The sequence below is a fragment of the Chamaea fasciata genome, unplaced genomic scaffold (assembly GCF_029207755.1).
Source record: "Chamaea fasciata isolate MVZ Bird 193981 ecotype frontalis unplaced genomic scaffold, bChaFas1.0.hap1 SCAF_1125, whole genome shotgun sequence".
Lineage (NCBI taxonomy): Eukaryota > Metazoa > Chordata > Aves > Passeriformes > Sylviidae > Chamaea > Chamaea fasciata.
The window spans coordinates 3298-29529 of NW_027095210.1; the positions used below are offsets into that span (position 1 = coordinate 3298).

Consider the following 26232-nt stretch of genomic DNA (forward strand, 5'->3'; position numbering starts at 1 on the left):
GGACTGGTCCATACTGGGAGGGACGCGGGAAAGGAGGCCGGGTCCGTACTGGGAGGGACTGGTCCGTACTGGGAGGGATGCAGGGATGCCGGGTCCGTACTGGGAGGGACTGGTCCGTACTGGGAGGGATGCAGGGATGCCGGGTCCGTACTGGGAGGGACTGGTCCGTACTGGGAGGGATGCAGGGATGCCGGGTCCGTACTGGGAGGGACTGGTCCGTACTGGGAGGGATGCAGGGATGCCGGGTCCGTACTGGGAGGGACTGGTCCGTACTGGGAGGGATGCAGGGATGCCGGGTCCGTACTGGGAGGGACTGGTCCGTACTGGGAGGGATGCAGGGATGCCGGGTCCGTACTGGGAGGGACTGGTCCTTACTGGGAGGGATGCAGGGATGCCGGGTCCGTACTGGGAGGGATGCGGAGCGACTGGTCCATACTGGGAGGGACCGGCCCTTACTGGGAGGGACTGGTCCGTACTGGGAGGGATGCGGAGGGGCGGGTCCGTACTGGGATGCGGACGGGGCTCACTGGTCCGTACTGGGATGGGGACGGGGCTCACTGGTCCGTACTGGGATGGGGTTCGGGGGTTACCGGGGGGGTCCCACTCACCGGGCCGGGCCTCAGCATCGCTCCAGCGGCCGCCGGGGCCCCGCGCCCCCGCCCGCGCTCGGCCCCGCTTCGGGAGGGTTCGGCCCCGCTTCGGGAGGGTTCGGCCCCGCTTCGGGAGGGTTCGGCCCCGCTTCGGGAGGGTTCGGCCCCGCTTCGGGAGGGTTCGGCCCCGCTTCGGGAGGGTTCGGCCCCGCTTCGGGAGGGTTCGGCCCCGCTTCGGGAGGGTCCGGCCCCGCTTCGGGAGGGTTCGGCCCCGCTTCGGGAGGGTCCGGCCCCGCTTCGGGAGGGTTCGGCCCCGCTTCGGGAGGGTCCGGCCCCGCTTCGGGAGGGTTCGGCCCCGCTTCGGGAGGGTTCGGCCCCGCTTCGGGAGTGGTTCGGCCCCGCTTCGGGAGGGTTCGGCCCCGCTTCGGGAGGGTCCGGCCCCGCTTCGGCTCCCCTTCGGCGCGGTTCGGCTGCGCTCGGCTCCGTTCGGCTGCGCTCGGGCTGGGTTCGGTTCTGCTCGGCCGCGGGTTCGGCTCCGCTCGGGCTCCGTTCGGCTCCGTTCGGCTCCGTTCGGTTCGGGAGCGCTCGGCTCCGCTCGGCTCCGTTCGATTCGGCTCCGTTCGGCTCCGCTCGGCTCCGCTCGGGCTCGGTTCGGCTCCGTTCGGCTCCGTTCGGTTCGGGAGCGATCGGGCTCCGTTCGGCTCCGCTCGGGCCCGGTTCGGCTCCGTTCGGCTCCGTTCGGCTCCGCTCGGGCTCCGTTCGGCTCCGTTCGGCACCGCTCGGCTCCGCTCGGGCTCGGTTCGATTCGGCTCCGTTCGGTTCGGCTCCGTTCGGCTCCGCTCGGCTCCGCTCGGCTCCGCTCGGGCCCGGTTCGGCTCCGTCCGGCGGCGCCGGGGGGCGGGGAGGGGGCGGGGATGGGGGAGGGGACATTGCTGACAACCCCGGCCCCGCCCCCCGCGTGTCCCCAAAGACCACCCCCCCCCCACGGGTGTCCCCCCCGTGTCCCCAAATCCCCCAGTGTCCCCAACCCCCCCAATGTCCCCAATGTCCCCTCCATGCTCCCCTGTCCCCCAATGTCCCCAATCGCCCCCCAATGTCCCCAAACCCCCCGATGTCCCCACAGTCCCCAATGTCCCCAGGTGTCCCCTCTGTGTCCCCCAATGTCCCCAAATCTCCCCGGTGTCCCCAATGTCCCCAACCCACCCCAGTGTCCCCCGTGTCCCCAATGTCCCCAGCCCGCACAATGTCTCCCATGTCCCCGTAACCCCAGTGTCCCCAACACCCCGATGTCCCCGAACCTACAATGTCCCCAGTGTCCCCAGTGTCCCCAATCCCGCAATGTCCCCTCTGTCCCCCAGTGTCCCCAGTGTCCCCAGGCCCTCCAATGCCCCCAAATCTGAAATGTCCCCACAATGTCCCCCCAATGTCCCCAACCCCCCCAATGTCCCCAAATCCCCTCAATGTCCCTGATGTCTCCGTGTCCCAATGTCGCCGATGTCCCCTCCGTGTCCCCAACACTCCCCAATCCCCCAGTGTCCCCAACCCCCCCAGTGTCCCCAATGTCCCCACAATGTCCCCAACCCCCCCGATGTCCCCGATGTCCCCAACCCCCCCAATGTCCCCGATGTCCCCAACCCCCCCAATGTCCCCGATGTCCCCACAATGTCCCCAACCCCCCCGATGTCCCCGATGTCCCCAACCCCCCCAATGTCCCCGATGTCCCCAACCCCCCCAATGTCCCCAACCCCCCCGATGTCCCCGATGTCCCCGATGTCCCCGATGTCCCCAACCCCCCCAATGTCCCCGATGTCCCCAACCCCCCCAATGTCCCCAACCCCCCCGATGTCCCCGATGTCCCCGATGTCCCCGATGTCCCCAATCCCCCCGATGTCCCCAATCCCCCCCGATGTCCCCAATGTCCCCGATGTCCCCAATGTCCCCGATGTCCCCAATCCCCCCCGATGTCCCCAATGTCCCCGATGTCCCAAATGTCCCCGATGTCCCCAATCCCCCCAATGTCCCCAATCCCCCCCAATGTCCCCGATGTCCCCAACCCCCCCGATGTCCCCAACCCCCCCGATGTCCCCAACCCCCCCCGATGTCCCCGATGTCCCCGATGTCCCCAATGTCCCCAATCCCCCCCGATGTCCCCGATGTCCCCGATGTCCCCGATGTCCCCGATGTCCCCAATGTCCCCGATGTCCCCAACCCCCCCAATGTCCCCAACCCCCCCCGATGTCCCCGATGTCCCCCCTGGCCGTCCCCGATGTCACGAGGCTCAGGCGGCTCTGGGGGGGGGAGGGGGGGTTTATTTCGGGGGGGCTTTTATGGCTTTGGGGACCCCCCCGGCCCCACACGGACACACAGCGGGGGGGGGAGGGGACACACGGGGACACGGGGGGGGGGGACACTGAGGTTTGGGGGGTCCCCGGGGCCCTTTGGGGACAAACAAACACCGGGGGGGGCTCGGGGGGGGGGGGGGGGACACACACACACACGGGGGGGGAGGGGTGACAAACTGGGGTCCCTTTTTTTTGGGGGGGGGGGTGGGGTGGGGACAACCCCGGGGTCCCTTTTTGGGGTCCCATTTTTTTTGGGGGGGGGGGGAGGGGACACCCCTCGCTCCTTTTCGGGGTCCCCCTCCCCCCCCACGACGAACACGTGACACACACGGGGGGAGGGGGGGGTTTGGGGGGAGCCCCTTTGTTTTGGGGGGGGGGGAGGGGGTGGGGGAATCCCCCCAAAATCCGAACTCGGGGGGGGGGAATCCCCTCCCCTCCCCCCCTCCCCCGGGTTTGGGGGTTCACAGTGGGGGGGGGCGCGGCCCCCCCCGTGTCTCGGGGGCCGGGGGGGGGCCCGGGGGGGGCCCGGGGGGGGCCCCATGGCTTCGGGCCCCGACGGCCCCGAGGGCGGCACCTGCGGGAGAGAGCGGGCGCTGGAAACCGGTGGGGACCAGTATGGACCGGTATGGACCGGTATGGACCGGTATGGACCGGTATGGAATGGTATGGACCAGTATGGAACGGTATGGACCAGTATGGACCGGTATGGACCGGTATGGACCGGTATGGAATGGTATGGACCAGTATGGAACGGTATGGACCGGTATGGACCGGTATGGACCGGTATGGACCAGTATGGAACGGTATGGACCGGTATGGACCGGTATGGAATGGTATGGACCAGTATGGACCAGTATGGACCGGTATGGACCGGTATGGACCGGTATGGACCGGTATGGACCGGTATGGACCGGTATGGACCGGTATGGACTGGTATGGAACGGTATGGACCAATATGGACCGGTATGGACCAGTATGGAACAGTATGGAACGGTATGGACCAGTATGGACTGGTATGGACCAGTATGGACTGGTATGGACCAGTATGGACCGGTATGGACCGGTATGGACCAGTATGGACCGGTATGGACCAGTATGGAACAGTATGGAACGGTATGGACCAGTATGGACCGGTATGGACCAGTATGGACCGGTATGGACCGGTATGGACCAGTATGGACCGGTATGGACCAGTATGGACCGGTATGGACCAGTATGGAACGGTATGGACCAGTATGGACTGGTATGGACCAGTATGGAACGGTATGGACCAGTATGGACCGGTATGGACCGGTATGGACCAGTATGGACCGGTATGGACCAGTATGGACCGGTATGGACCAGTATGGACCGGTATGGACCAGTATGGACCAGTATGGACCAGTATGGACCAGTATGGACCAGTATGGAACGGTATGGACCAGTATGGACCGGTATGGACCAGTATGGAACAGTATGGAATGGTATGGACTGGTATGGTGGACCACTGTAAACCAGTATGGAACGGTATGGACCAGTATAAACCAGTACTGCACAGTACGGGTCAGGGTCTGGACCAGTATAAACCAGTATAAACCAGTACTGCACAGTATGGACCAGTATAAACCAGTACTGCACAGTACGGGTCAGGGTCTGGACCAGTATAAACCAGTATGGAATGGTATAAACCAGTATAAACCAGTACTGCACAGTATGGACCAGTATAAACCAGTACTGCACAGTACGGGTCAGGGTCTGGACCAGTATAAACCAGTATGGAATGGTATAAACCAGTATAAACCAGTACTGCACAGTATGGACCAGTATAAACCAATATAAACCAGTACTGCACAGTATAAACCAGTATAAACCAGTATAAACCAGTATAACCAGTACTGCGCAGTATGGACCAGTATAAGCCAGTACAGAGCAGTATGGGTCACTATGGACCCGTATAAACCAGTACAGACCAGTATAAACCAGCACAGACCAGTATGGACTGGGCACTCCCAGTATGGACCAGGGAGTTCCCAGTATGGAAACGGGAACTCCCAGTCCCTCCCAGTCCATCCCAGTATATCCCAGTCGCTCCCAGTCCATCCCAGTCCATCCCAGTCCATCCCAGTCCCTCCCAGTCGCTCCCAGTGCGGCGCTCACACTCAGTGGGGGCCCAGCGGCTCCCCCAGGGCGGGTTTGTCCCGCGGTGTCCCCTTGGTCAGAGCCTTCTCCTGGGGACACACGGACAGCGATGGACACACGGACAGCGACGGACACACGGACACACGGACACACGGACAGGGACACACGGACAGTGATGGACACACGGACACACGGACACACGGACACACGGACACACGGACAGCGATGGACACACGGACAGCGATGGACACACGGACACACGGACACACGGACACACGGACACACGGACACACGGACATAAGGACAGGGACACGCGGACAGTGATGGACACACGGACACACGGACACACGGACACACGGACAGCGACGGACACACGGACATAAGGACAGGGACACGCGGACAGTGATGGACACACGGACACACGGACACACGGACACACGGACAGCGACGGACACACGGACACACGGACACACGGACATAAGGACAGGGACACGCGGACAGTGATGGACACACGGACACACGGACACACGGACACACGGACAGCGACGGACACACGGACACACGGACAGCGATGGACACATGGACACACGGACAGCGACGGACACACGGACACACGGACACACGGACATAAGGACAGGGACACACGGACACACGGACAGGGACACATGGACAGTGATGGACACACGGACACACGGACAGCAATGGACATGGACACACGGACACACGGACAGCGATGGATACACGGACACAGGGACACACGGACAGCGATGGACACACGGACACAGGGACAGTGATGGACACACGGACACACGGACACAGGGACAGCGATGGACACACGGACAGCGATGGACACACGGACACATGGACACATGGACAGCGATGGACACACGGACACATGGACACAGGGACACACGGACACAGGGACAGTGATGGACACACGGACACACGGACACAGGGACAGCGATGGACACACGGACAGCGATGGACACACGGACACATGGACACAGGGACACACGGACACACGGACAGCGATGGACACACGGACACACGGACACATGGACAGCGATGGACACACGGACAGCGATGGACACATGGACAGCGATGGACACACGGACACATGGACACAGGGACACACGGACACATGGACAGCGATGGACACACGGACAGCGATGGACACACAGACAGCGATGGACACACGGACACATGGACACACGGACACACGGACACACGGGCACATGGACACATGGACAGTGATGGACACACGGACACACGGACAGTGATGGACACACGGACACACGGACACAGGGACAGCGACAGGGACACAGGGACAGGGATGGACACAGGGACGGGGACAGACGGACACAGGCATGGACAGATGGACACAGGGACAGGGACAGATGGACTTGGGCAGAGGGACAGACAGAGGCAGGGATGGAGGGATGGACAGACGGACAGACGGGCACAGGGACAGACGGGCACAGGGACAGGGATGGACAAAGAGAGAGGGACAGGGATGGGGACAGGGGGACAGAGGGACAGGCAGACAGAGGGATGGACAGAGGGACAGACGGACACAGGGACAGGGACAGCGACAGGGACGGACGGACAGGGATGGACAGACGGACACAGGGACAGAGGGACAGACACAGGGACAGGACACGGGACACAGTCAGCGATCCCGAGCTCCCCTTTGGCTCCCGGGGGTCCCCTATGGGATCTGGGAGTCCCTATGGGATCTGGGGGTCCCTATGGAATCCTGTGGGGGTTTGGGGGGTCCCGGGGTGTTCTGGGGGGCCCCTATAGAACCTGTGGGGTCCCCTATGGGATTCGGGGGTCCCTATGGGATCTGGGGGTCCCTATGGATTCCTGTGGGGTTTTGGGGGGTCCCGAAGTGTTCTGGGGGGTCCCTATAGAACCTGTGGGGTCCCCTATGGGATCTGGGGGTCCCTATGGAATCCTGTGGGGTTTTTGGGGGTCCCGGGGTGTTCTGGGGGGCCCCTATAGAACCTGTGGGGTCCCCTATGGGATCTGGGGGTCCCTATGGAATCCTGTGGGGTTTTTGGGGGTCCCGGGGTGTTCTGGGGGGCCCCTATAGAACCTGTGGGGGTTTTGGGGGGTCCCCGGGGTGTTCAGGGGGGTCTCAGGGGCCCCTATAGAACCTGTGGGGTCCCCTATGGGATCTGGGGGTCCCTATGGATCCTGTGGGGTTTTTGGGGGTCCCCGGGGATTTTTGGGGGTCCCTGTGGGGTTTTTGGGGGTCCCCGGGGGATTTTGGGGGTCTCTGACCTCCACCAGGGTGTGCCAGTGCTCGATGGGTTTGGGGGCGTCCTGTGGGGTCCTTATGGGGTTTTGGGGGGTTCCCTATGGATCCTGTGGGTTTTTGGGGGGTCCCTATGGTTCCTGTGGGGTTTTTGGGGTCCCGGTGGGGTTTTTGGGGGTCCCGGTGGGATTTTGGGGGTCCCGGTGGGGTTTTTGGGGGTCCCCGGGGGATTTTGGGGGTCTCTGACCTCCACCAGGGTGTGCCAGTGCTCGATGGGTTTGGGGGCGTCCTGTGGGGTCCTTATGGGGTTTTGGGGGGTTCCCTATGGATCCTGTGGGTTTTTTGGGGGTCCCTATGGTTCCTGTGGAGTTTTTGGGGGTCCCTGTGGGGTTTTTGGGGGTCCCGGTGGGGTTTTTGGGGTCCCGGTGGGGTTTCTGGGGTCCCTGTGGGGTTTTGGGGTCCCTGTGGGGTTTTGGGGTCCCGGTGGGGTTTTTTGGGGTCCCGGTGGGGTTTTTGGGGGTCCCTGTGGGGTTTTTGGGGTCCCGGTGGGATTTTGGGGGTCCCTGTGGGGTTTTTGGGGTCCCCGGGGGATTTTGGGGGTCTCTCTGACCTCCACCAGGGTGTGCCAGTGCTCGATGGGTTTCCGGGGGTTCGCCAACATCTGCGCCCAGTGCTCGCGGCCGGGGCCGTCGGCGTCGCTGCCCACGCGGCACAGCCCGATCACCTCGTTGTGCCCGATGCTGTTTGGGGGGGTCCCCGGGCGGGGGGTCAGGGGGACCCCAAAATACCCAGAATTCACCCCAAAATACCCCCCCAAAAAAACCCCTGGTTTATAGGATCCCCAAATCCCCCCAAACGACCCCAAATTCCCCCCAAATCACCCCAAAACCCCTCCAAGACCCTCCAAAGGCCCCCCCAGGATCGCCCAGTACAAACCAGTTCAAACCAACGACGGTGACGACGTCGATGTTCTCACGGGGGACGCCAACCAAGGGTTGACGATCCCATTGCTCCGGGATGACCCCAAACGCCCCAAATCCCCCCAAAATCCCCCCAAAATCCCCCCAAAACCTCTTCGGGACCCCCCAGAACTCTCTAAAGCCCTCCCAGTACAAACCAGTTCAAACCGATGGTGACGACGTTGACGTTCTCATGGAGAACATCGACCAAGGGACATCCCATTGCCCTGGGATGACCCCAAACACCCAAAACGCCCCCAAATCCCCCCAAAACCCTTCCAGGACCCCTCAGAGACCCCAAAACACCCCCCAAAACCACCCTGGACTCTCCCAGGACCCTCCAGTTTAAACCTGATCAAACCAACAATGGTGACGATGTTGACGTTCTCATGGAGAACATCGACCAAGGGATGTCCCATTGCTTTGGGATGACCCCAAACGCCCCAAATTCCCCCAAATTCTCTCAAAATCCCCCCAAAATCTGCCCAAAACCTCTTCAGGATCCCCCAGAACTCTCTAAAGCCCTCCCAGTACAAACCAGTTCAACCCGATGACGGTGACGACGTTGACGTTCTCATGGAGAACATCGACCAAGGGACGTCCCATTGCTCCAGGATGACACCAAACACCCCAAATCCCCCCAGACCCCCCCAAATCCCCCCAAAACCTCTTCGGGACCCCCCAGAACTCTCTAAAGCCCTCCCAGTACAAACCAGTTTGACCCAATGATGGTGACGATGTTGACGTTCTCATGGAGAACATCGACCAAGGGACGTCCCATTGCCCTGGGATGACCCCAAACACCCAAAACGCCCCCAAATCCCCCCACAACCCCTTCCAGGACCCCTCAGAGACCCCAAAACACCCCCCAAAACCACCCTGGACTCTCCCAGGACCCTCCAGTTTAAACCTGATCAAACCAACAACGGTGACGTGGTGCACGTTCTCATGGAGAACATCGACCAAGGGATGTCCCATTGCTTTGGGATGACCCCAAACGCCCCAAATCCCCCCAAATTCTCTCAAAATCCCCCCAAAACCTCTTCGGGACCCCCCAGAACTCTCTAAAGCCCTCCCAGTATAGACCAGTTTGACCCAATGATGGTGACGATGTTGACGTTCTCATGGAGAACATCGACCAAGGGATGTCCCATTGCTCCAGGATGACCCCAAACACCCCAAATCCCCCCCAATTCTCCCCAAATCCCCCCAAAATCTGCCCAAAACCTCTTCGGGACCCCCCAGAACTCTCTAAAGCCCTCCCAGTACAAACCAGTTTGACCCAATGACGGTGACGACGTTGACGTTCTCATGGAGAACATCGACCAAGGGACGTCCCATTGCTTTGGGATGACCCCAAACTCCCCAAATTCCCCCAAAATCTGCCCAAAACCTCCTCAGGACCCCCCAGAACTCTCTAAAGCCCTCCCAGTACAAACCAGTTTGACCCAATGACGGTGACGACGTTGACGTTCTCATGGAGAACATCGACCAAGGAACGTCCCATTGCTCCGGGATGACCCCAAACGCCCCAAATCCCCCCCAAGACCCTCCAAAGTCCCCACAACGACCCCGAACCCCCTTCCTGGCGCCCACCAGTCGTAGTCGACGACGGCGATGGTGAGGCTGACGTGGTGCACACTCTCGTGGGGGACGTCGAACACCAGCGCCTCGTTGTAGTTGGGGTTCAGGGTGTTCTTCTTGATGGACGTCTTGCGCTTCTTCAGCCGCCGGCCCTCGGCCATCAGCGAGGCCTTGACGTAGGGGTCTGCCAGGGGACGGGCACCCCGTGGCACCCCGCGGCATCCCATAATAGCCCAGGGAGCCCGTGATGACCCACAGGAACCCACGGCACCCCAAAACATCCCATAATGACCCAGAGACCCCAAAATGACCTGTAGAACCCCACGGCATCCCATAATAACCCACAGACGCCATAGTAACCTATAGAACCCCGTGGCATCCCATAATAGCCCACAGACCCCATTGTAACCTATAGAATCCCATGGCATCCCATAATAACCCACAGACGCCATAGTAACCTATAGAACCCCGTGGCATCCCATAATAACCCACAGACGCCATAGTAACCTATAGAACCCCGTGGCATCCCATAATAACCCACAGACCCCATAGTAACCTATAGAACCCCGTGGCATCCCATAATAACCCACAGACGCCATAGTAACCTATAGAACCCCGTGGCATCCCATAATAACCCACAGACGCCATAGTAACCTATAGAATCCCATGGCATCCCATAATAACCCACAGACCCCATAGTAACCTATAGAACCCCGTGGCATCCCATAATAACCCACAGACCCCATAGTAACCTATAGAACCCCGTGGCATCCCATAATAACCCACAGACGCCATAGTAACCTATAGAACCCCGTGGCATCCCATAATAACCCACAGACGCCATAGTAACCTATAGAATCCCATGGCATCCCATAATAACCCAGAGACGCCATAGTAACCTATAGAACCCCGTGGCATCCCATAATAACCCACAGACCCCATAGTAACCTATAGAACCCCATGGCATCCCATAATAACCCACAGACCCCATAGTAACCTATAGAACCCCGTGGCATCCCATAATAACCCACAGACCCCATAGTAACCTATAGAACCCCGTGGCATCCCATAATAACCCACAGACCCCATAGTAACCTATAGAACCCCGTGGCATCCCATAATAACCCACAGACGCCATAGTAACCTATAGAACCCCGTGGCATCCCATAATAACCCACAGACCCCATAGTAACCTATAGAACCCCGTGGCATCCCATAATAACCCAGAGACGCCATAGTAACCTATAGAACCCCGTGGCATCCCATAATAACCCACAGACCCCATAGTAACCTATAGAACCCCATGGCATCCCATAATAACCCACAGACCCCATAGTAACCTTTAGAACCCCGTGGCATCCCATAATAACCCACAGACGCCATAGTAACCTATAGAACCCCGTGGCATCCCATAATAACCCACAGACGCCATAGTAACCTATAGAATCCCATGGCATCCCATAATAACCCAGAGACGCCATAGTAACCTATAGAACCCCGTGGCATCCCATAATAACCCACAGACCCCATAGTAACCTATAGAACCCCGTGGCATCCCATAATAACCCACAGACCCCATAGTAACCTATAGAACCCCGTGGCATCCCATAATAGCCCACAGACGCCATAGTAACCTATAGAATCCCATGGCATCCCATAATAACCCAGAGACGCCATAGTAACCTATAGAACCCCGTGGCATCCCATAATAACCCACAGACCCCATAGTAACCTATAGAACCCCGTGGCATCCCATAATAACCCACAGACCCCATAGTAACCTATAGAACCCCGTGGCATCCCATAATAACCCACAGACCCCATAGTAACCTATAGAACCCCGTGGCATCCCATAATAACCCACAGACCCCATAGTAACCTATAGAACCCCGTGGCATCCCATAATAACCCACAGACGCCATAGTAACCTATAGAACCCCGTGGCATCCCATAATAACCCACAGACCCCATAGTAACCTATAGAACCCCGTGGCATCCCATAATAGCCCACGGAGCCGCATGGAACCCCATGGATCCCACAGCATCCCATAATAACCCACAGAGCCCACAGAACCCCACGGCACCCCAAAACATCCCATAATGACCCAGAGACCCCATAATGACCCATAGAACCCCACGGCATCCCATAGGCCCTATAACACGCCTTAGATCCTATAGCACCCCATAGACCCCATAGCACCCCATAGCACCCTATAGCACCCCATAGCACCCCATAGACCCCATAGCATCCCATAGACCCCATAGCACCCCATAGACCCCATAGCTCCCTATAGCACCCCATAGACCCTATAGCACCCCATAGACCCCATAGCACCCCATAGACCCCATAGCACCCTATAGCACCCTATAGCACCCCATAGACCCCATAGCACCCTATAGCACCCCATAGGCCTTATAACACCCCATAGCTCCCCATAGCACCCCATAGGCCCTATCGATCCTATAACACCCCATAGACCCCATAGCACCCTATAGCACCCCACAGGCCCTATAACACCCCATAGCTCCCTATAGCACCCCATAGGCCATATAGATCCTATAACACCTCATAGACCCCATAGCACCCTATAGCACCCTATAGCACCCCATAGACCCCATAGCACCCTACAGCACCCCATAGGCCCTATAACACCCCATAGCTCCCTATAGCACCCCATAGGCCCTATAGCATCCCACAGACCCCATAGCACCCTATAGCACCCTATAGTGCCCCATAGACCCCATAGCACCCTATAGCACCCTATAGCACCCCATAGCACCCTATAGACCCCATAGCACCCCATAAGGGGCCATGGACCTCATAGAACAGCCCATAGGCTGAGAGATCAGATAACACCTGAGCACACCTGTGACACACCCATGGCACACCTGGCACACCTAGGACACACCCGTGACACACCTGTGACACACCTGGGACACACCTGGGACACACCCATGACACACCTGGCACACCTAGGACACACCCGTGACACACCTGTGACACACCTGGGAACACCTGGGACACACCCATGACACACCTGGCACACCTAGGACACACCCGTGACACACCTGTGACACACCTGGCACACCTGTGACACACCTGAGCACACCCATGACACACCTGGGAACACCTGGGCACACCTGGCACACCTGGGACACACCTGGGCACACCTGTGACACACCTGAGACACACCTGTCCCCACCTGAGACACACCTGTCCCCACCTGAGACACACCTGAGCACACCTGTGGCACACCCGAGCACACCTGTGGCACACCTGTCCCCCCCCATGACACACCTGTCCCCACCTGTGACACACCTGAGTAGCCGGTGAGGTCCATGGCGCGCAGGTTGGAGGCGCGGATGACGGTGACCGTGAGGCGCCCGGCCGTGGGCAGGTAACACAGAGAGAAATTCACCTCGCCCAGGTCGGCCTTCTCCTGAGGGGACAGGGGAGCGCAGGTGAGACAGGTGGGGACAGGTGGGGACAGGTGAGGACAGGTGGGGACAGGTGGGGACAGATGAGGAGACAGGTGAGGACAGGTGAGACAGGTGGGGACAGGTGGGGACAGGTGAGGACAGGTGAGGACAGGGACAGGTGAGGGGACAGGTGACACAGGGATACGTGACACAGGTGAGGGACGGGAGCACAGGTGAGGGACAGGTGAGGCAGGTGGGAGAGGTGGGGACAGGTGAAGAGACGGGGACAGGTGAGGACAGGGACCCTTCCTCCTCATGAACTCCCCAGTTTTGGGGTGTCCACTCCTGGATCTCCCTCCAGGTGTCACCTGTGGTCCCCATCTCTAGAAGGTTCTCCAGAACCACCTGTCCTCCTCAGAACCACCTGTCCTCCTCACCTGCCCCATGACCTTTCTTTGTGGAGTTTTGGGATCTTTTGGGTTCCCCTTTCTCCACCACGGCTTCCTGAATTTCGGCGCGTCCACTCACCCCGGTGCCCTCCTGGATGTCCCTCCAGGTGTCACCTGTGGTCCCCATCTCTAGAAGGTTCTCCAGAACCACCTGTCCTCCTCACCTGCCCCATGACTTTTCTTTGTGGAGTTTTGGGATCTTTTGGGGTCTTTTCGGGTTCCCCTTCCTCCGCCCAGTTTCGGCGCGTCCACTCACCCCGGTGCCCTCCTGGATGTCCCTCCAGGTGTCACCTGTGGTCTCCATCTCTAGAAGGTTCTCCAGAACCACCTGTCCTCCTCAGAACCACCTGTCCTCCTCACCTGCCCCATGACCTTTCTTTGTGGAGTTTTGGGATCTTTTGGGGTCTTTTCGGGTTGCCCTTTCCCCGCCCAGTTTCGGCGCGTCCACTCACCCCGGTGCCCTCCTGGATCTCCCTCCAGGTGTCACCTGTGGTCCCCATCTCTAGAAGGTTCTCCAGCACCACCTGTCCTCCTCACCTGCCCCATGACCTTTCTTCGTGGAGTTTTGGGATCTTTTGGGGTCTTTTCGGGTTCCCCTTCCTCCCTGCAGTTTCAGGGTGTCCACTCCTGGATCTCCCTCCAGGTGAGCACCTCCAGCAGGTTCTCCAGCACCACCTGTCCTCCTCACCTGCCCCATGACCTTTCTTCGTGGAGTTTTGGGATCTTTTGGGGTCTTTTCGGGTTCCCCTTTCCCCGCCCAGTTTCGGCGCGTCCACTCCTGGATGTCCCTCCAGGTGTCACGTGTGGTCCCCATCTCTAGAAGGTTCTCCAGCACCACCTGTCCTCCTCAGAACCACCTGTCCTCCTCACCTGCCCCATGACCTTTCTTCGTGGAGTTTTGGGATCTTTTGGGGTCTTTTCGGGTTGCCCTTTCCCCGCCCAGTTTCGGCGCGTCCACTCACCCCGGTGCCCTCCTGGATGTCCCTCCAGGTGTCACCTGTGGTCCCCATCTCTAGAAGGTTCTCCAGAACCACCTGTCCTCCTCACCTGCCCCATGACCTTTCTTCGTGGAGTTTTGGGGTCTTTTTGGGTTCCCCTTTCTCTGCCCAGTTTCGGGGTGTCCACTCACCCCGGTGCCCTCCTGGATGTCCCTCCAGGTGTCACCTGTGGTCCCCATCTCTAGAAGGTTCTCCAGAACCACCTGTCCTCCTCACCTGCCCCATGACCTTTCTTTGTGGAGTTTTGGGATCTTTTGGGGTCTTTTCGGGTTCCCCTTCCTCCCTGCAGTTTCAGGGTGTCCACTCCTGGATCTCCCTCCAGGTGAGCACCTCCAGCAGGTTCTCCAGCACCACCTGTCCTCCTCACCTGCCCCATGACCTTTCTTCGTGGAGTTTTGGGATCTTTTGGGGTCTTTTCGGGTTGCCCTTTCCCCGCCCAGTTTCGGCGCGTCCACTCACCCCGGTGCCCTCCTGGATGTCCCTCCAGATGGCCGCCTCGGGCCGCGCCTCGGCCGCCTCCAGCAGGTTGTCCAGCACCACCTGCCCGATGAGGTCGTGCCGCGAGAAGCGGTCGAAGTCGTAGACGCTGAAGTGGAGGCGCCGGGCCGGCAGCTCGGCGAAGGGCACGCCGAAGCTGAACGTCTCGTCCCACTCGGGGTTCAGCGTCCGCCGCAGCACCTTGGTCTGGAACTTCTTCTTGCGGTCGGGCAGCAGGTAGATCTTCACGTAGGGGTCGGAGAAGCCGTTGGAGTCCTTGGCCGGCAGGTCCCGGGCGCGCAGGACGCGCACCAGCAGCTGCTGCGAGCCGTACGAGTAGCGCAGGGACACGTTGAGGCGGCCGCAGGACGGCGACGGGCCGCCGCCCGGACCACCGGCGGGGCCGCCTGCGGCCGCGTCACCCCCCGGGCCGGCGCCGCGGGCGACGCCGGCCTCGGCCTCAGCGGCGCCGTAGAGCTCGGGCTGGATCTGGCCCAGGTGAGCCGGGTTCTCCTCGGGGACGGGGGGGCAGCGACGAGCTGCGGGTCGGGGGTCGGGGGTCAGGGACCTTCGAGGGTCGGGGGTCAGAGACCTTCGAGGGTCGGGGGTCAGAGACCTTCGAGGGTCAGGGGTCAGGGGTCAGGGGTTTGGGGTCAGAGACCTTCGAGGGTCAGGGGTCAGGGGTCAGGGGTTTGGGGTCAGAGACCTTCGAGGGTCAGGGGTTTGGGGTCAGGGGTTTGGGGTCAGGGGTCAGAGACCTTTGAGGGTCAGGGGTCGGGGGTCAGGGACCTTCGAGGGTCGGGGGTCAGAGATCTTCGAGGGTCAGGGGTTTGGGGTCGGGGGTCAGGGGTCAGAGACCTTCGAGGGTCAGGGGTCAGAGACCTTCGAGGGTCGGGGGTCAGAGACCTTCGAGGGTCAGGGGTCAGGGGTCAAGGACCTTCGAGGGTCGGGGGTCAGAGACCTTCGAGGGTCAGGGGTCAGAGACCTTCGAGGGTCAGGGGTCAGGGGTCAGAGACCTTCGAGGGTCAGGGGTCAGAGACCTTCGAGGGTCGGGGGTCAGAGACCTTCGAGGGTCGGGGGTCAGAGACCTTCGAGGGTCAGGGGTCAGGGACCTTCGAGGGTCAGGGGTCAGGGGTCAGGGATTTGGGGTCAGAGACCTTCGAGGGTCGGGGGTCAGAGACCTTCGAGGGTCAGGGGTCAGGGGTCAGAGACCTTCGAGGGTCAGGGGTCAGAGACCTTCGAGGGTCAGGGGTCAGAGACCTTCGAGGGTCAGGGGTCAGGGGTCAGAGACCTTCGAGGGTCAGGGATCAGGGGTCAGGGACCTTCAAGGGTCAGGGATCAGAGACCTTCGAGGGTCAGGGGTCAGGGGTCAGGGACCTTCAAGGGTCAGGGATCAGAGACCTTCGAGGGTCAGGGGTCAAGGGTCAGGGATTTGGGGTCAGAGACCTTCAAGGGTCAGGGGTCAGGGGTCAGGGATTTGGGGTCAGAGACCTTCAAGGGTCAGGGGTCAGGGGTCAGGGGTTTGGGGTCAGAGACCTTCGAGGGTCAGGGGTCAGGGACCTTCGAGGGTCAGGGGTCAGAGACCTTCGAGGGTCAGGGGTCAGGGGTCAGAGACCTTCGAGGGCCGGGGGTCAGAGACCTTCGAGGGTCAGGGGTCAGGGGTCAGAGACCTTCGAGGGTCAGGGGTCAGGGGTCAGAGACCTTCGAGGGCCGGGGGTCAGAGACCTTCGAGGGTCAGGGGTCAGGGGTCAGAGACCTTCGAGGGTCAGGGGTCAGGGGTCAGAGACCTTCGAGGGCCGGGGGTCAGAGACCTTCGAGGGTCGGGGGTTTGGGGTCGGGGTCAGGGGTCAGAGACATTCGAGGGTCAGGGGTTTGGGGTCAGAGACCTTCAAGGGTCAGGGGTCAGGGATGGGTTTGGGGTCAGGGGTCAGAGACCTTCGAGGCTCAGGGGTTTGGGGTCAGGGGTTTGGGGTTAGGGACAGGTTTGGGGTGGGGGATTTTAAGTGTTTGGGGTGTTTGGGGAGGATTTGGGGTTGGGGGGGTTTGGGGTCAGGGGTTTGGGGTTAGGGGTGGTCCGGGGTGAGGGATTTGGGGTTCGGAATGGTTTTGGGGTGGAGGATTTGGGGGATTTGGGGTTAGAAACGATTTTGGGGTGAAGAATTTGGGGTTTGGGATGGTCTTGGGGTGAGGGGTTTGGGGTTAGAGACCCTTTGGGATGAAGGATTTGGGGGATTCGGGGGATTTGGGGCATTTGGGGCATTTGGGGCATTTGGGGCATTTGCGGGATTTGGGGTTAGGGCCGGTTTTGGGGTCGGGGGACTTGAGGAGTTTTGGAGATTTCGGGGGGAATTTTGGGGCATTTGGGGTTGGACACTCCCCCGCTTCCCACTCCCCCTCCTCTCCCTGTCCCCCCTCCCCACGTCCCCAAATGTCCCCGTCCCCAAATGTCCCCAAATGTCCCCAAATCTGCCCCCCCAATCCCCTCTGACCCCAAATCTCCACCCCAGATCTCCTCCAGCCCCAAATGCCCCCAAATGTCCCCAAATGTCCCCCAAAATCCCCAAATGATCCCAAATGTCCCCAAATGTCCCCAAATCTGCTCCCCCAATCCCCTCTGACCCCAAACCTCCACCCCAGATCTCCTCCAGCCCCAAATGTCCCCAAATGACCCCAAATGCCCCCCCATCCCCAAATGTCCCCCCCAAAATGTCCCCCCAAATGTCCTCTTGTCCCCCCAAATGTCCCCCCCAAACCCCCCATCCCCAAATGCCCCCAAATGTCTCCAAATGTACCCAAATGCCCCCAAATGTCCCCAAATGTCCCCAAATGTCCCCAAATGCCCCAAAATGTCCCCAAATGCCCCCAAATGCCCCCCAAAATCCCCAAATGATCCCAAATGCCCCCAAATGTCCCCAAATGCCCCCAAATGCCCCCAAATGATCCCAAATGCCCCCAAATGTCCCCAAATGTCCCCCAAAATCCCCAAATGATCCCAAATGCCCCAAAATGTCCCCAAATGTCCCCAAATGCCCCAAATGCCCCAAAATGTCCCCAAATGCCCCAAATGCCCCAAATGTCCCCAAATGCCCCAAAATGTCCCCAAATGACCCCAAATGTCCCCAAATGTCCCCAAATGCCCCCAAATGTCCCCAAAAATCCCCAAATGATCGCAAATGCCCCCAAAAATCCCCAAATGATCCCAAATGCCCCCAAATGTCCTCAAATGTCCCCAAATGTCCCCAAATGCCCCCCAAAATCCCCAAATGATCCCAAATGCCCCCAAATGCCCCCAAATGTCCCCAAATGCCCCCAAATGCCCCCAAATGTCCTCAAATGTCCCCAAATGTCCCCAAATGCCCCCCAAAATCCCCAAATGATCCCAAATGTCCCCAAATGACCCCAATTGTCCCCCCCAAAATGTCCCCAAATGTCCCCATTGTCCCCCAACCCCCCCAATGTCCCCCCGTCCCCCCCCCAACACCCCACCCCCCTCCCCCCGTCCCCCCCCCCCCCTTACCTGCCGCCCATCCCCCCCCCCAGCGGCAGCGAGGGGGCTCCGGGCAGGCCCCCCGCCCCTCCCCCTCCCCCGGGGTCCCCCCCAAACTCAGGGGGGGCGGGCAGGGGGGGGAGGGGCAGGGGGGTCCCCGGCCCGCCGGGGGGGGGAGGGGCGGGCCCCATGTCCAGGTAGCAGCGCTCGGGGGGCGGCTCGGGGGGCTCGGCCGGGGGGTCCCCGCCGGGCTGGGGGGGCTCCTTCCGCGGAGGGACCCCCCCGGGCCCGCCCTTGTGCCGCCAGGGCAGCCAGCAGAGCTTCCAGGAGACGAAGAGCGACACGCCCAGCAGCACCAGGCCGCAGAAGGTGACGATGACCGACAGCAGGCTGACCGACACCTCTGCGGGGACAGGTGAGGGCACCGGGGGTCACGGCGAGCGCAGGGAGAGGCCGCAAAAATCCGCAAAAATCCGCCCGAAAATACCCAAAATCCGCCCGAAATTACACAAAATCCGCCCGAAAATACCCAAAATCCGCCCGAAATTACACAAAATCCGCCCGAAAATACCCAAAATCTGCCCGAAATGACCCGAAATCCACCCAAAATTACACAAAAACCACCCGAAATTACCCAAAATCCACCCGAAATTACACAAAATCCGCCCAAAACCATCGACGCCTCTGCGGGGACAGGTGAGGGCACCGGGGGTCACGGCGAGCGCAGGGAGAGTCCGCAAAAATCCGCAAAAATCCGCCCGAAAATACCCAAAATCCACCCGAAATTACACAAAATCCGCCCGAAAATACCCAAAATCCGCCCGAAATTACACAAAATCCGCCCGAAAATACCCAAAATCTGCCCGAAATGACCCGAAATCCACCCAAAATTACACAAAAACCACCCGAAATTACACAAAATCCACCCGAAATTACACAAAATCCACCCAAAACCACCGACGCCTCTGCGGGGACAGGTGAGGGCACCGGGGGTCACGGCGAGCGCAGGGAGAGTCCGCAAAAATCCGCAAAAATCCGCCCGAAAATACCCAAAATCTGCCCGAAATTACACAAAAACCACCCGAAATTACACAAAAACCGCCCAAAACCACCGACACCTCTGCGGGGACAGGTGAGGGCACCGGGGGTCACGGCGAGCGCAGGGAGAGTCCGCAAAAATCCGCCCGAAATCCGCCCGAAAATACCCAAAATCTGCCCGAAATTACACAAAAACTACCCGAAATTACACAAAAACCACCCAAAACCACCGACGCCTCTGCGGGGACAGGTGAGGGCACCGGGGGTCACCGCGAGCGCAGGGAGAGTCCGCAAAAATCCGCAAAAATCCGCAAAAATCCGCAAAAATCCGCCCGAAAATACCCAAAATCTGCCCGAAACTACACAAAAACCACCCGAAATTACACAAAATCCACCCGAAATTACACAAAAACCGCCCAAAACCACCGACACCTCTGCGGGGACAGGTGAGGGCACCGGGGGTCACGGCGAGCGCAGGGAGAGTCCGCAAAAATCCGCAAAAATCCGCAAAAATCCGCCCGAAAATACCCAAAATCTGCCCGAAATCACCCGAAAACCACCCAAAATTACCCGGAATTCACAGAAATCCACCCAAAATTCACCCCAAAACACCGACACCTCTGCGGGGACAGGTGAGGTCACCTGGGGTTACCCCGATTCCACAAAAAATCCACACAGAATCCATAGAAACCCACCCAAAATTCGCAGAAATCCACCCAAAATTTATCCAAGGTGTGCTCAGGTGTGTCGTACCTGTCCCCAGGTGTGCCCAGGTGTGTCATACCCGTCCCCAGGTGTGTCATACCTGTCCCCAGGTGTGTCCAGGTGTCCCCAGGTGTGCCCAGGTGTGTCATACCTGTCCCCAGGTGTGTCCAGGTGTCCCCAGGTGTGCCCAGGTGTGTCATACCTGTCCCCAGGTGTGCCCAGGTGTCCCCAGGTGTGCCCAGGTGTGCCCAGGTGTGTCATACCTGTCCCCAGGTGTGTCATACCCATCCCTGGGTGTGTCATACCTGTCCCCAGGTGTGCTGCACCTGTCCCCAGGTGTGCCCAGGTGTGCCCAGGTGTGCCCAGGTGCGCCCAGGTGTGCCCAGGTGTGTCATACCTGTCCCCAGGTGTGCTGTACCTGTCCCCAGGTGCGCCCAGGTGTGCCCAGGTGTGTCATACCTGTCCCCAGGTGTGCTGTACCTGTCCCCAGGTGTGCCCAGGTGTGCCCAGGTGTGCCCAGGTGTGCCCAGGTGTGTCATACCTGTCCCCAGGTGTGTCATACCCATCCCTGGGTGTGTCATACCTGTCCCCAGGTGTGTCATACCCATCCCTGGGTGTGTCATACCTGTCCCCAGGTGTGTCATACCCATCCTTGGGTGTGTCATACCTGTCCCCAGGTGTGTCATACCTGTCCCCAGGTGTGCCCAGGTGTGCCCAGGTGCGCCCAGGTGTGCCGTACCTGTGTCGGCAGGCCGGGGGTGCCCGCGGTGCCGCAGCAGGTCGGTGAACTCCAGGCAGCGGGTGTGTCATACCTGTCCCCAGGTGTGTCATACCTGTCCCCAGGTGTGTCCAGGTGTCCCCAGGTGTGCCCAGGTGCGCCCAGGTGTGCCGTACCTGTGTCGGCAGGCCGGGGGTGCCCGCGGTGCCGCAGCAGGTCGGTGAACTCCAGGCAGCGGGCGTGGGGCGGGCGGGCGCGGGGGGCGAAGCAGAGCTCGTGCACCAGGCGCAGGGCGCTGCGGCAAACGTCCTCCTCGTAATCCCCGGACATGGCCTGGGAAAAAAAAAAGGGGGAAAAAACGGGAAAATTGGGAAAAAAAAAAAAAACACGGGAAAAATGAGATTTTTGGGATGCCCGGATATCCTGAAAAAACGGGGGGGAAAGATGGAAAATTGGGGGAAATATGGATAAAAATACAGAGTGTAAGATTGGGATAAACGTCTTCCTTGTAGTCCCTGGACATGACCTGGGAAATGGGGGAAAAACAGGGGAAAATGGGGAAAAAACACGGGAAAAATGAGATTTTTGGGATGCCCGGATATCCTGAAAAAATGGGGGGAAAATATGGAAATTTGGGGGGGAAATGGATAAAAAATGGATAAAAATACAGGGTGTAAACATCCTCCTCGTGGTCCCCGGATGTGGCCTGAAAATGGGGGGAAAAAGGGGAAAATGGGGGAAAAAAGGGAAAAAAAAGGGGAAAAAAAGGGAAAAATGAGACTTTTGGGATGCCCGGATATCCTGAAAAAAATGGGGGGAAAATATGGAAATTTGGGGAAAATGGATAAAAAACAGATAAAAATACAGGGTGTAAATGTCCTTCTCATAGTTCCCAGACGTGGCCTGAAAATGGGGGGAAAAACGGGAAAATGGGGAAAAAAAGAGAAAAAAAAATGGGGAAAAAAAGGGAAAAAAATGGGGGAAAAAGGGGAAAATGAGATTTTTGGGATGCCCGGATATCCTGAAAAAAATGGGGGGAAAAGATGGAAATTTGGGGGGAAAATGGATAAAAAACTATGGGGAAAATTTCCTCCCCGTAGTCCCCGGCCGTGGCGTAAAAATGGGGGAAAATGTGGAAAAAACGGGGGGAAAATGGGGGAAAAAAGAGAAAAATGGGGAAAAAGCATTGGGAAAATGCACTGTTTGCGATTCCTGGATATCCCCAAAAATGGGGGAAAACTGGTAAAAATATGGATAAAAAATGGGAAAAATATGGATAAAAATATGGATAAAATATGGATAAAATATGGATAAAAATGGGTAAAATATGGATAAAAATGGATAAAATATGGATAAAAATGGGAAAAATATGGATAAAAATATGGATAAAAATGGGTAAAATATGGATAAAAATATGGATAAAAATGGATAAAAAATGGATAAAAAATGGATAAAACATGGATAAAAATATGGATAAAATATGAACAAAACTATGGATAAAACATGGATAAAACATGGATAAAACATGGATAAAACACGGATAAAAACATGGATAAAACATGGATAAAATATGGATAAAGCATGGATAAAATATGGATAAAATAGGGATAAAATATGGATAAAAATGGGTAAAATATGGATAAAAATATGGATAAAGTATGGATAAAACATGGATGAAATATGGATAAAACATGGATGAAATATAGATAAAACATGGATAAAAACATGGATAAAACATGAATAAAAATATGGATAAAATATGAACAAAAATATGGATAAAACATGGAAAACATATGAATTAAAATATGGGTAAAACATGGATAAAATACGGATAAATCATGGATAAAAATATGGATGAAACATGGATAAAACATGGATAAAGCATGGATAAACCACGGGCACAAACACGTGCAATAAACATTTTCCTGCAGTTCCTGGACGTGGCTGAAAAATGGGGAAAAAACCGGGAAAATATGGGGGAAAAAAAAAAACTGGGAAAAACATCCTGGACGTGATCCGCAGAAACGAGTGAAAAAAACCGGGATAAAAAAGCGGGAAAATGGGCAAAAATGGGGAGAAAAGTGGGAAAAATGAAATTCTTCCAGTGCCAGGACAGGGATGGTACTGAGAAACTGCGCTGAGCACACCTGGGCACACCTGGGACAAGCCCCTCCCCTTTAAGCCCCTCCCCCTCAAGCCACTCCCCTTTAAAGCCCCCGTTTGAACACCACCCACTTAAGCCCCTCCCATTTAAGCCCCACCCCAATCCCTAACAATTTAAAGCCCTCCCCCTTTAAGCCACGCCCCTTAAATTTCTCCCATTTAAGCCACGCCCATTCGACCCCACCCCGTTTCAGCCCCTCCCTATGGACCGCACCCATTTAAGCGCCACCCCTCTTAGGCTCCACCCCCTCAAGCTCCGCCCATTGAACCCCTTTAAGCCCCTCCCATGAAACCCTGCCCCATTTTAGCCCCTCCCTTTTCAGGCCCCTCCTTTAAGCCCCGCCCCTTCCATGCCCCACCCATCGAAGCCACTTTATGCCCCGCCCCTTTCTGTCCCTCCCTTTTTAGCCCCTCCCCTTTAGGTCCCGCCCCGTGACCCACTCCCATTTAAGTCCCTCCCCCTTAAGCCACACCCACTCAACCCCACCCCATTTAAGCCCCTCCCCTTTCAACTCCCTCCCCATTTAAGCCCCTCCCCTCCCCTTCCGGCCACTCCCTTTTAAGCCCCTCCCACTTAACCCCAGCCCATTGTAGCCCTTCCCCTTTCTAAGCCGCGCCCCAATCAAGCCCCACCCCCTTAAGCCCCGCCCCTCCACCGCTCACCTTTGGGGTTTCCTGGGGGGGCTCAGAGGGGCCCGGGGGGGGGGAGGGGGGGGCGGGGCCGGGCCATGGAGGGCGGGGCCAGGGGCGGCCCCTCGTGTCACCTGCGGGGGGACAAAGATTGGGGGAGGGGACCCCAAAGTGACCCCCAAAACCCCGCCCCGAACCTGCCCCACCCCCCGAACCTGCCCCCAAAACCCCGCCCCGAAACGGCCCCACCCCCCGAACCTGCCCCCAAAATCCCCGCCCAAAACCTGCCCCACACACCTGAACCCCAAACCTGCCCCACACACCTGAGCCCCAAAATCCCCGCCCCGAACCTGCCCCACACACCTGAACCCCAAAATCCTCGCCCAAAACCTGCCCCACACACCTGAACCCCAAACCTGCCCCACACACCTGAGCCCCGAACCTGCCCCACACACCTGAACTCCAAACCTGCCCCACACACCTGAGCCCCGAACCTGCCCCACACACCTGAGCCCCAAAATCCTCACCCAAAACCTGCCCCACACACCTGAACCCCAAACCTGCCCCACACACCTGAGCCCCGAACCTGCCCCACACACCTGAACTCCAAACCTGCCCCACACACCTGAACCCCAAACCTGCCCCACACACCTGAGCCCCGAACCTGCCCCACACACCTGAACTCCAAACCTGCCCCACACACCTGAGCCCCAAACCTGCCCCACACACCTGAGCCCCGAACCTGCCCCACACACCTGAACTCCAAACCTGCCCCACACACCTGAGCCCCAAACCTGCCCCACACACCTGAACTCCAAACCTGCCCCACACACCTGAGCCCCAAACCTGCCCCACACACCTGAGCCCCAAAATCCGCTCCCTAAACCCCCCCCAAACCCGCCCCACACACCTGCACCCCAATACCTGCCCCACAAACCGCCCCCCAGACCTCCTCTCACACACCTGAACCCCCCAACCTGCAGCCATCACCTGCCCCACACACCTGTCCCCACAAAACCGCCCCCACCACCTGCCCCACACACCTGAACCCCAATAATCACCTGCCCAAAACCTCCCCCACCACCTGCCCCACACACCTGCACCCCAATACCTGCATCCTTCACACACCTGCCCCCCAAATCCTGCCCCACACACCTGCACCCCAATATTCACCTGCCCAAAACCTCCCCCAAACCTGCCCCACACACTTGAACCCCCAAACCTGCCCAACATCTCCTGAACCCAAATACCTGCATCCTTTACACACCTGCCCCCCAAATCCTGCCCCACACACCTGGCCCCCCAAACCAGCCCCCCATCACCTGCCCCACACACCTGAACCCCCAAACCCGCCCCCCCAAACCTGCACCCCCAAACCTGCCCCCTCCAAACCAGCCCCCCACACCTGCCCCCCACACCTGCCCACCCCAACCTGCACCCCCAAATCCTGCCCCACACACCTGAAGCCCCAAATCAACCCACACACACCTGCCCCCCCCAAAACCGCCCCCCCACACCTGCCCCCCCAACCTGCACCCCCAAACCTGCCCCACACACCTGAACCCCCAAACCCGCCCCACCCCAAACCTGCCCCATACACCTGCACCCCAATACCTGCATCCTTCACACACCTACCCCCCAAATCCTGCCCCACACACCTGAAGCCCCAAATCAACCCACACACACCTGTCCCCCCCAAATCGCCCCCCCAACCTGCCCCCCCAAACCAGCCCTCCCTCACCTGCCCCCCACACCTGCCCCCCATCCCCTGCCCCCACACACCTGAACCCCCAAAACCGCTCCCCACACCTGCCCCCCCCAAACCTGCCCCCCACACCTGAACCCCCAAATCAACCCACACACACCTGCCCCCCTCCCCCCCCCCCAAACCTGCCCTCCATCACCTGCCCATCACACCTGTCCCCCCCAATCCCGCCCCCCCCCCCCCCTCCGGACCCCGCGGTCCCTCCGGCCGGGCCCCGCTCACCTGCCGGCCCGAGCGGAGCCGAGCGGAGCCGAACCAGAGCCGAACCAGAGCCGAACCGGGCCGAGCGGAGCCGAGCGGAGCCGACGGGAGCCGAGCGGAGCCGAGCGGAGCCGAACCGGGCCGAACCGGGCCGAGCGGAGCCGACGGGAGCCGAACCGGAGCCGAGCGGAGCCGAACCGGGCCGAGCGGAGCCGAGCGGAGCCGACGGGAGCCGAACCGGGCCGAGCGGAGCCGAGCGGAGCCGAACCGGGCCGAGCGGAGCCGAACCGGGCCGAGCGGAGCCGAAGGAGGCCGAGCGGAGCCGAGC

The 26232-nt window shown here is 59.2% G+C and overlaps 3 protein-coding genes across 3 annotated transcripts; all 3 read right to left on the bottom strand.

Annotated features, from left to right (window-relative positions):
- Positions 1 to 608: 608 nt before the first annotated feature.
- On the bottom strand, positions 609 to 1844 carry LOC136284566 (trans-Golgi network integral membrane protein 2-like; the record flags this gene model as incomplete). Its single annotated transcript, XM_066174918.1, has 3 exons — positions 1794 to 1844; positions 966 to 1465; positions 609 to 927 (listed from the first exon to the last, which is right to left on the bottom strand). Coding segments are annotated over exons 1-3 (870 nt in total), but the record flags the coding sequence as incomplete, so codon positions are not given.
- Positions 1845 to 3380: 1536 nt separating this feature from the next.
- Positions 3381 to 26013, bottom strand: LOC136284565 (synaptotagmin-3-like; the record flags this gene model as incomplete). Its single annotated transcript, XM_066174917.1, has 11 exons — positions 3381 to 3506; positions 5069 to 5139; positions 7921 to 8050; positions 9866 to 10037; positions 13173 to 13293; positions 15180 to 15813; positions 18715 to 19087; positions 21167 to 21229; positions 21322 to 21478; positions 23972 to 24072; positions 25926 to 26013. Coding segments are annotated over 10 exons (1908 nt in total), but the record flags the coding sequence as incomplete, so codon positions are not given.
- Positions 3394 to 4981, bottom strand: LOC136284564 (uncharacterized). Its single transcript, XM_066174916.1, has 2 exons — positions 4902 to 4981; positions 3394 to 4513 (listed from the first exon to the last, which is right to left on the bottom strand). The coding sequence occupies exons 1-2, from the start codon at positions 4979 to 4981 to the stop codon at positions 3394 to 3396; spliced, it is 1200 nt and encodes a 399-aa protein (XP_066031013.1).
- Positions 26014 to 26232: the final 219 nt, after the last annotated feature.

Coding starts and splice junctions, on each gene's coding strand:
- LOC136284564 (XM_066174916.1), bottom strand. CDS start 4,981: ATGGACTGGGAGGGACTGGGAGTTCCCGTTTCCATACTGGGAACTCCC. Junction 4,514..4,901: donor GGAGTGCCCAGTCCATACTG/GTCTGTGCTGGT, acceptor CATACTGTGCAG/TACTGGTTTATACTGGTTTA.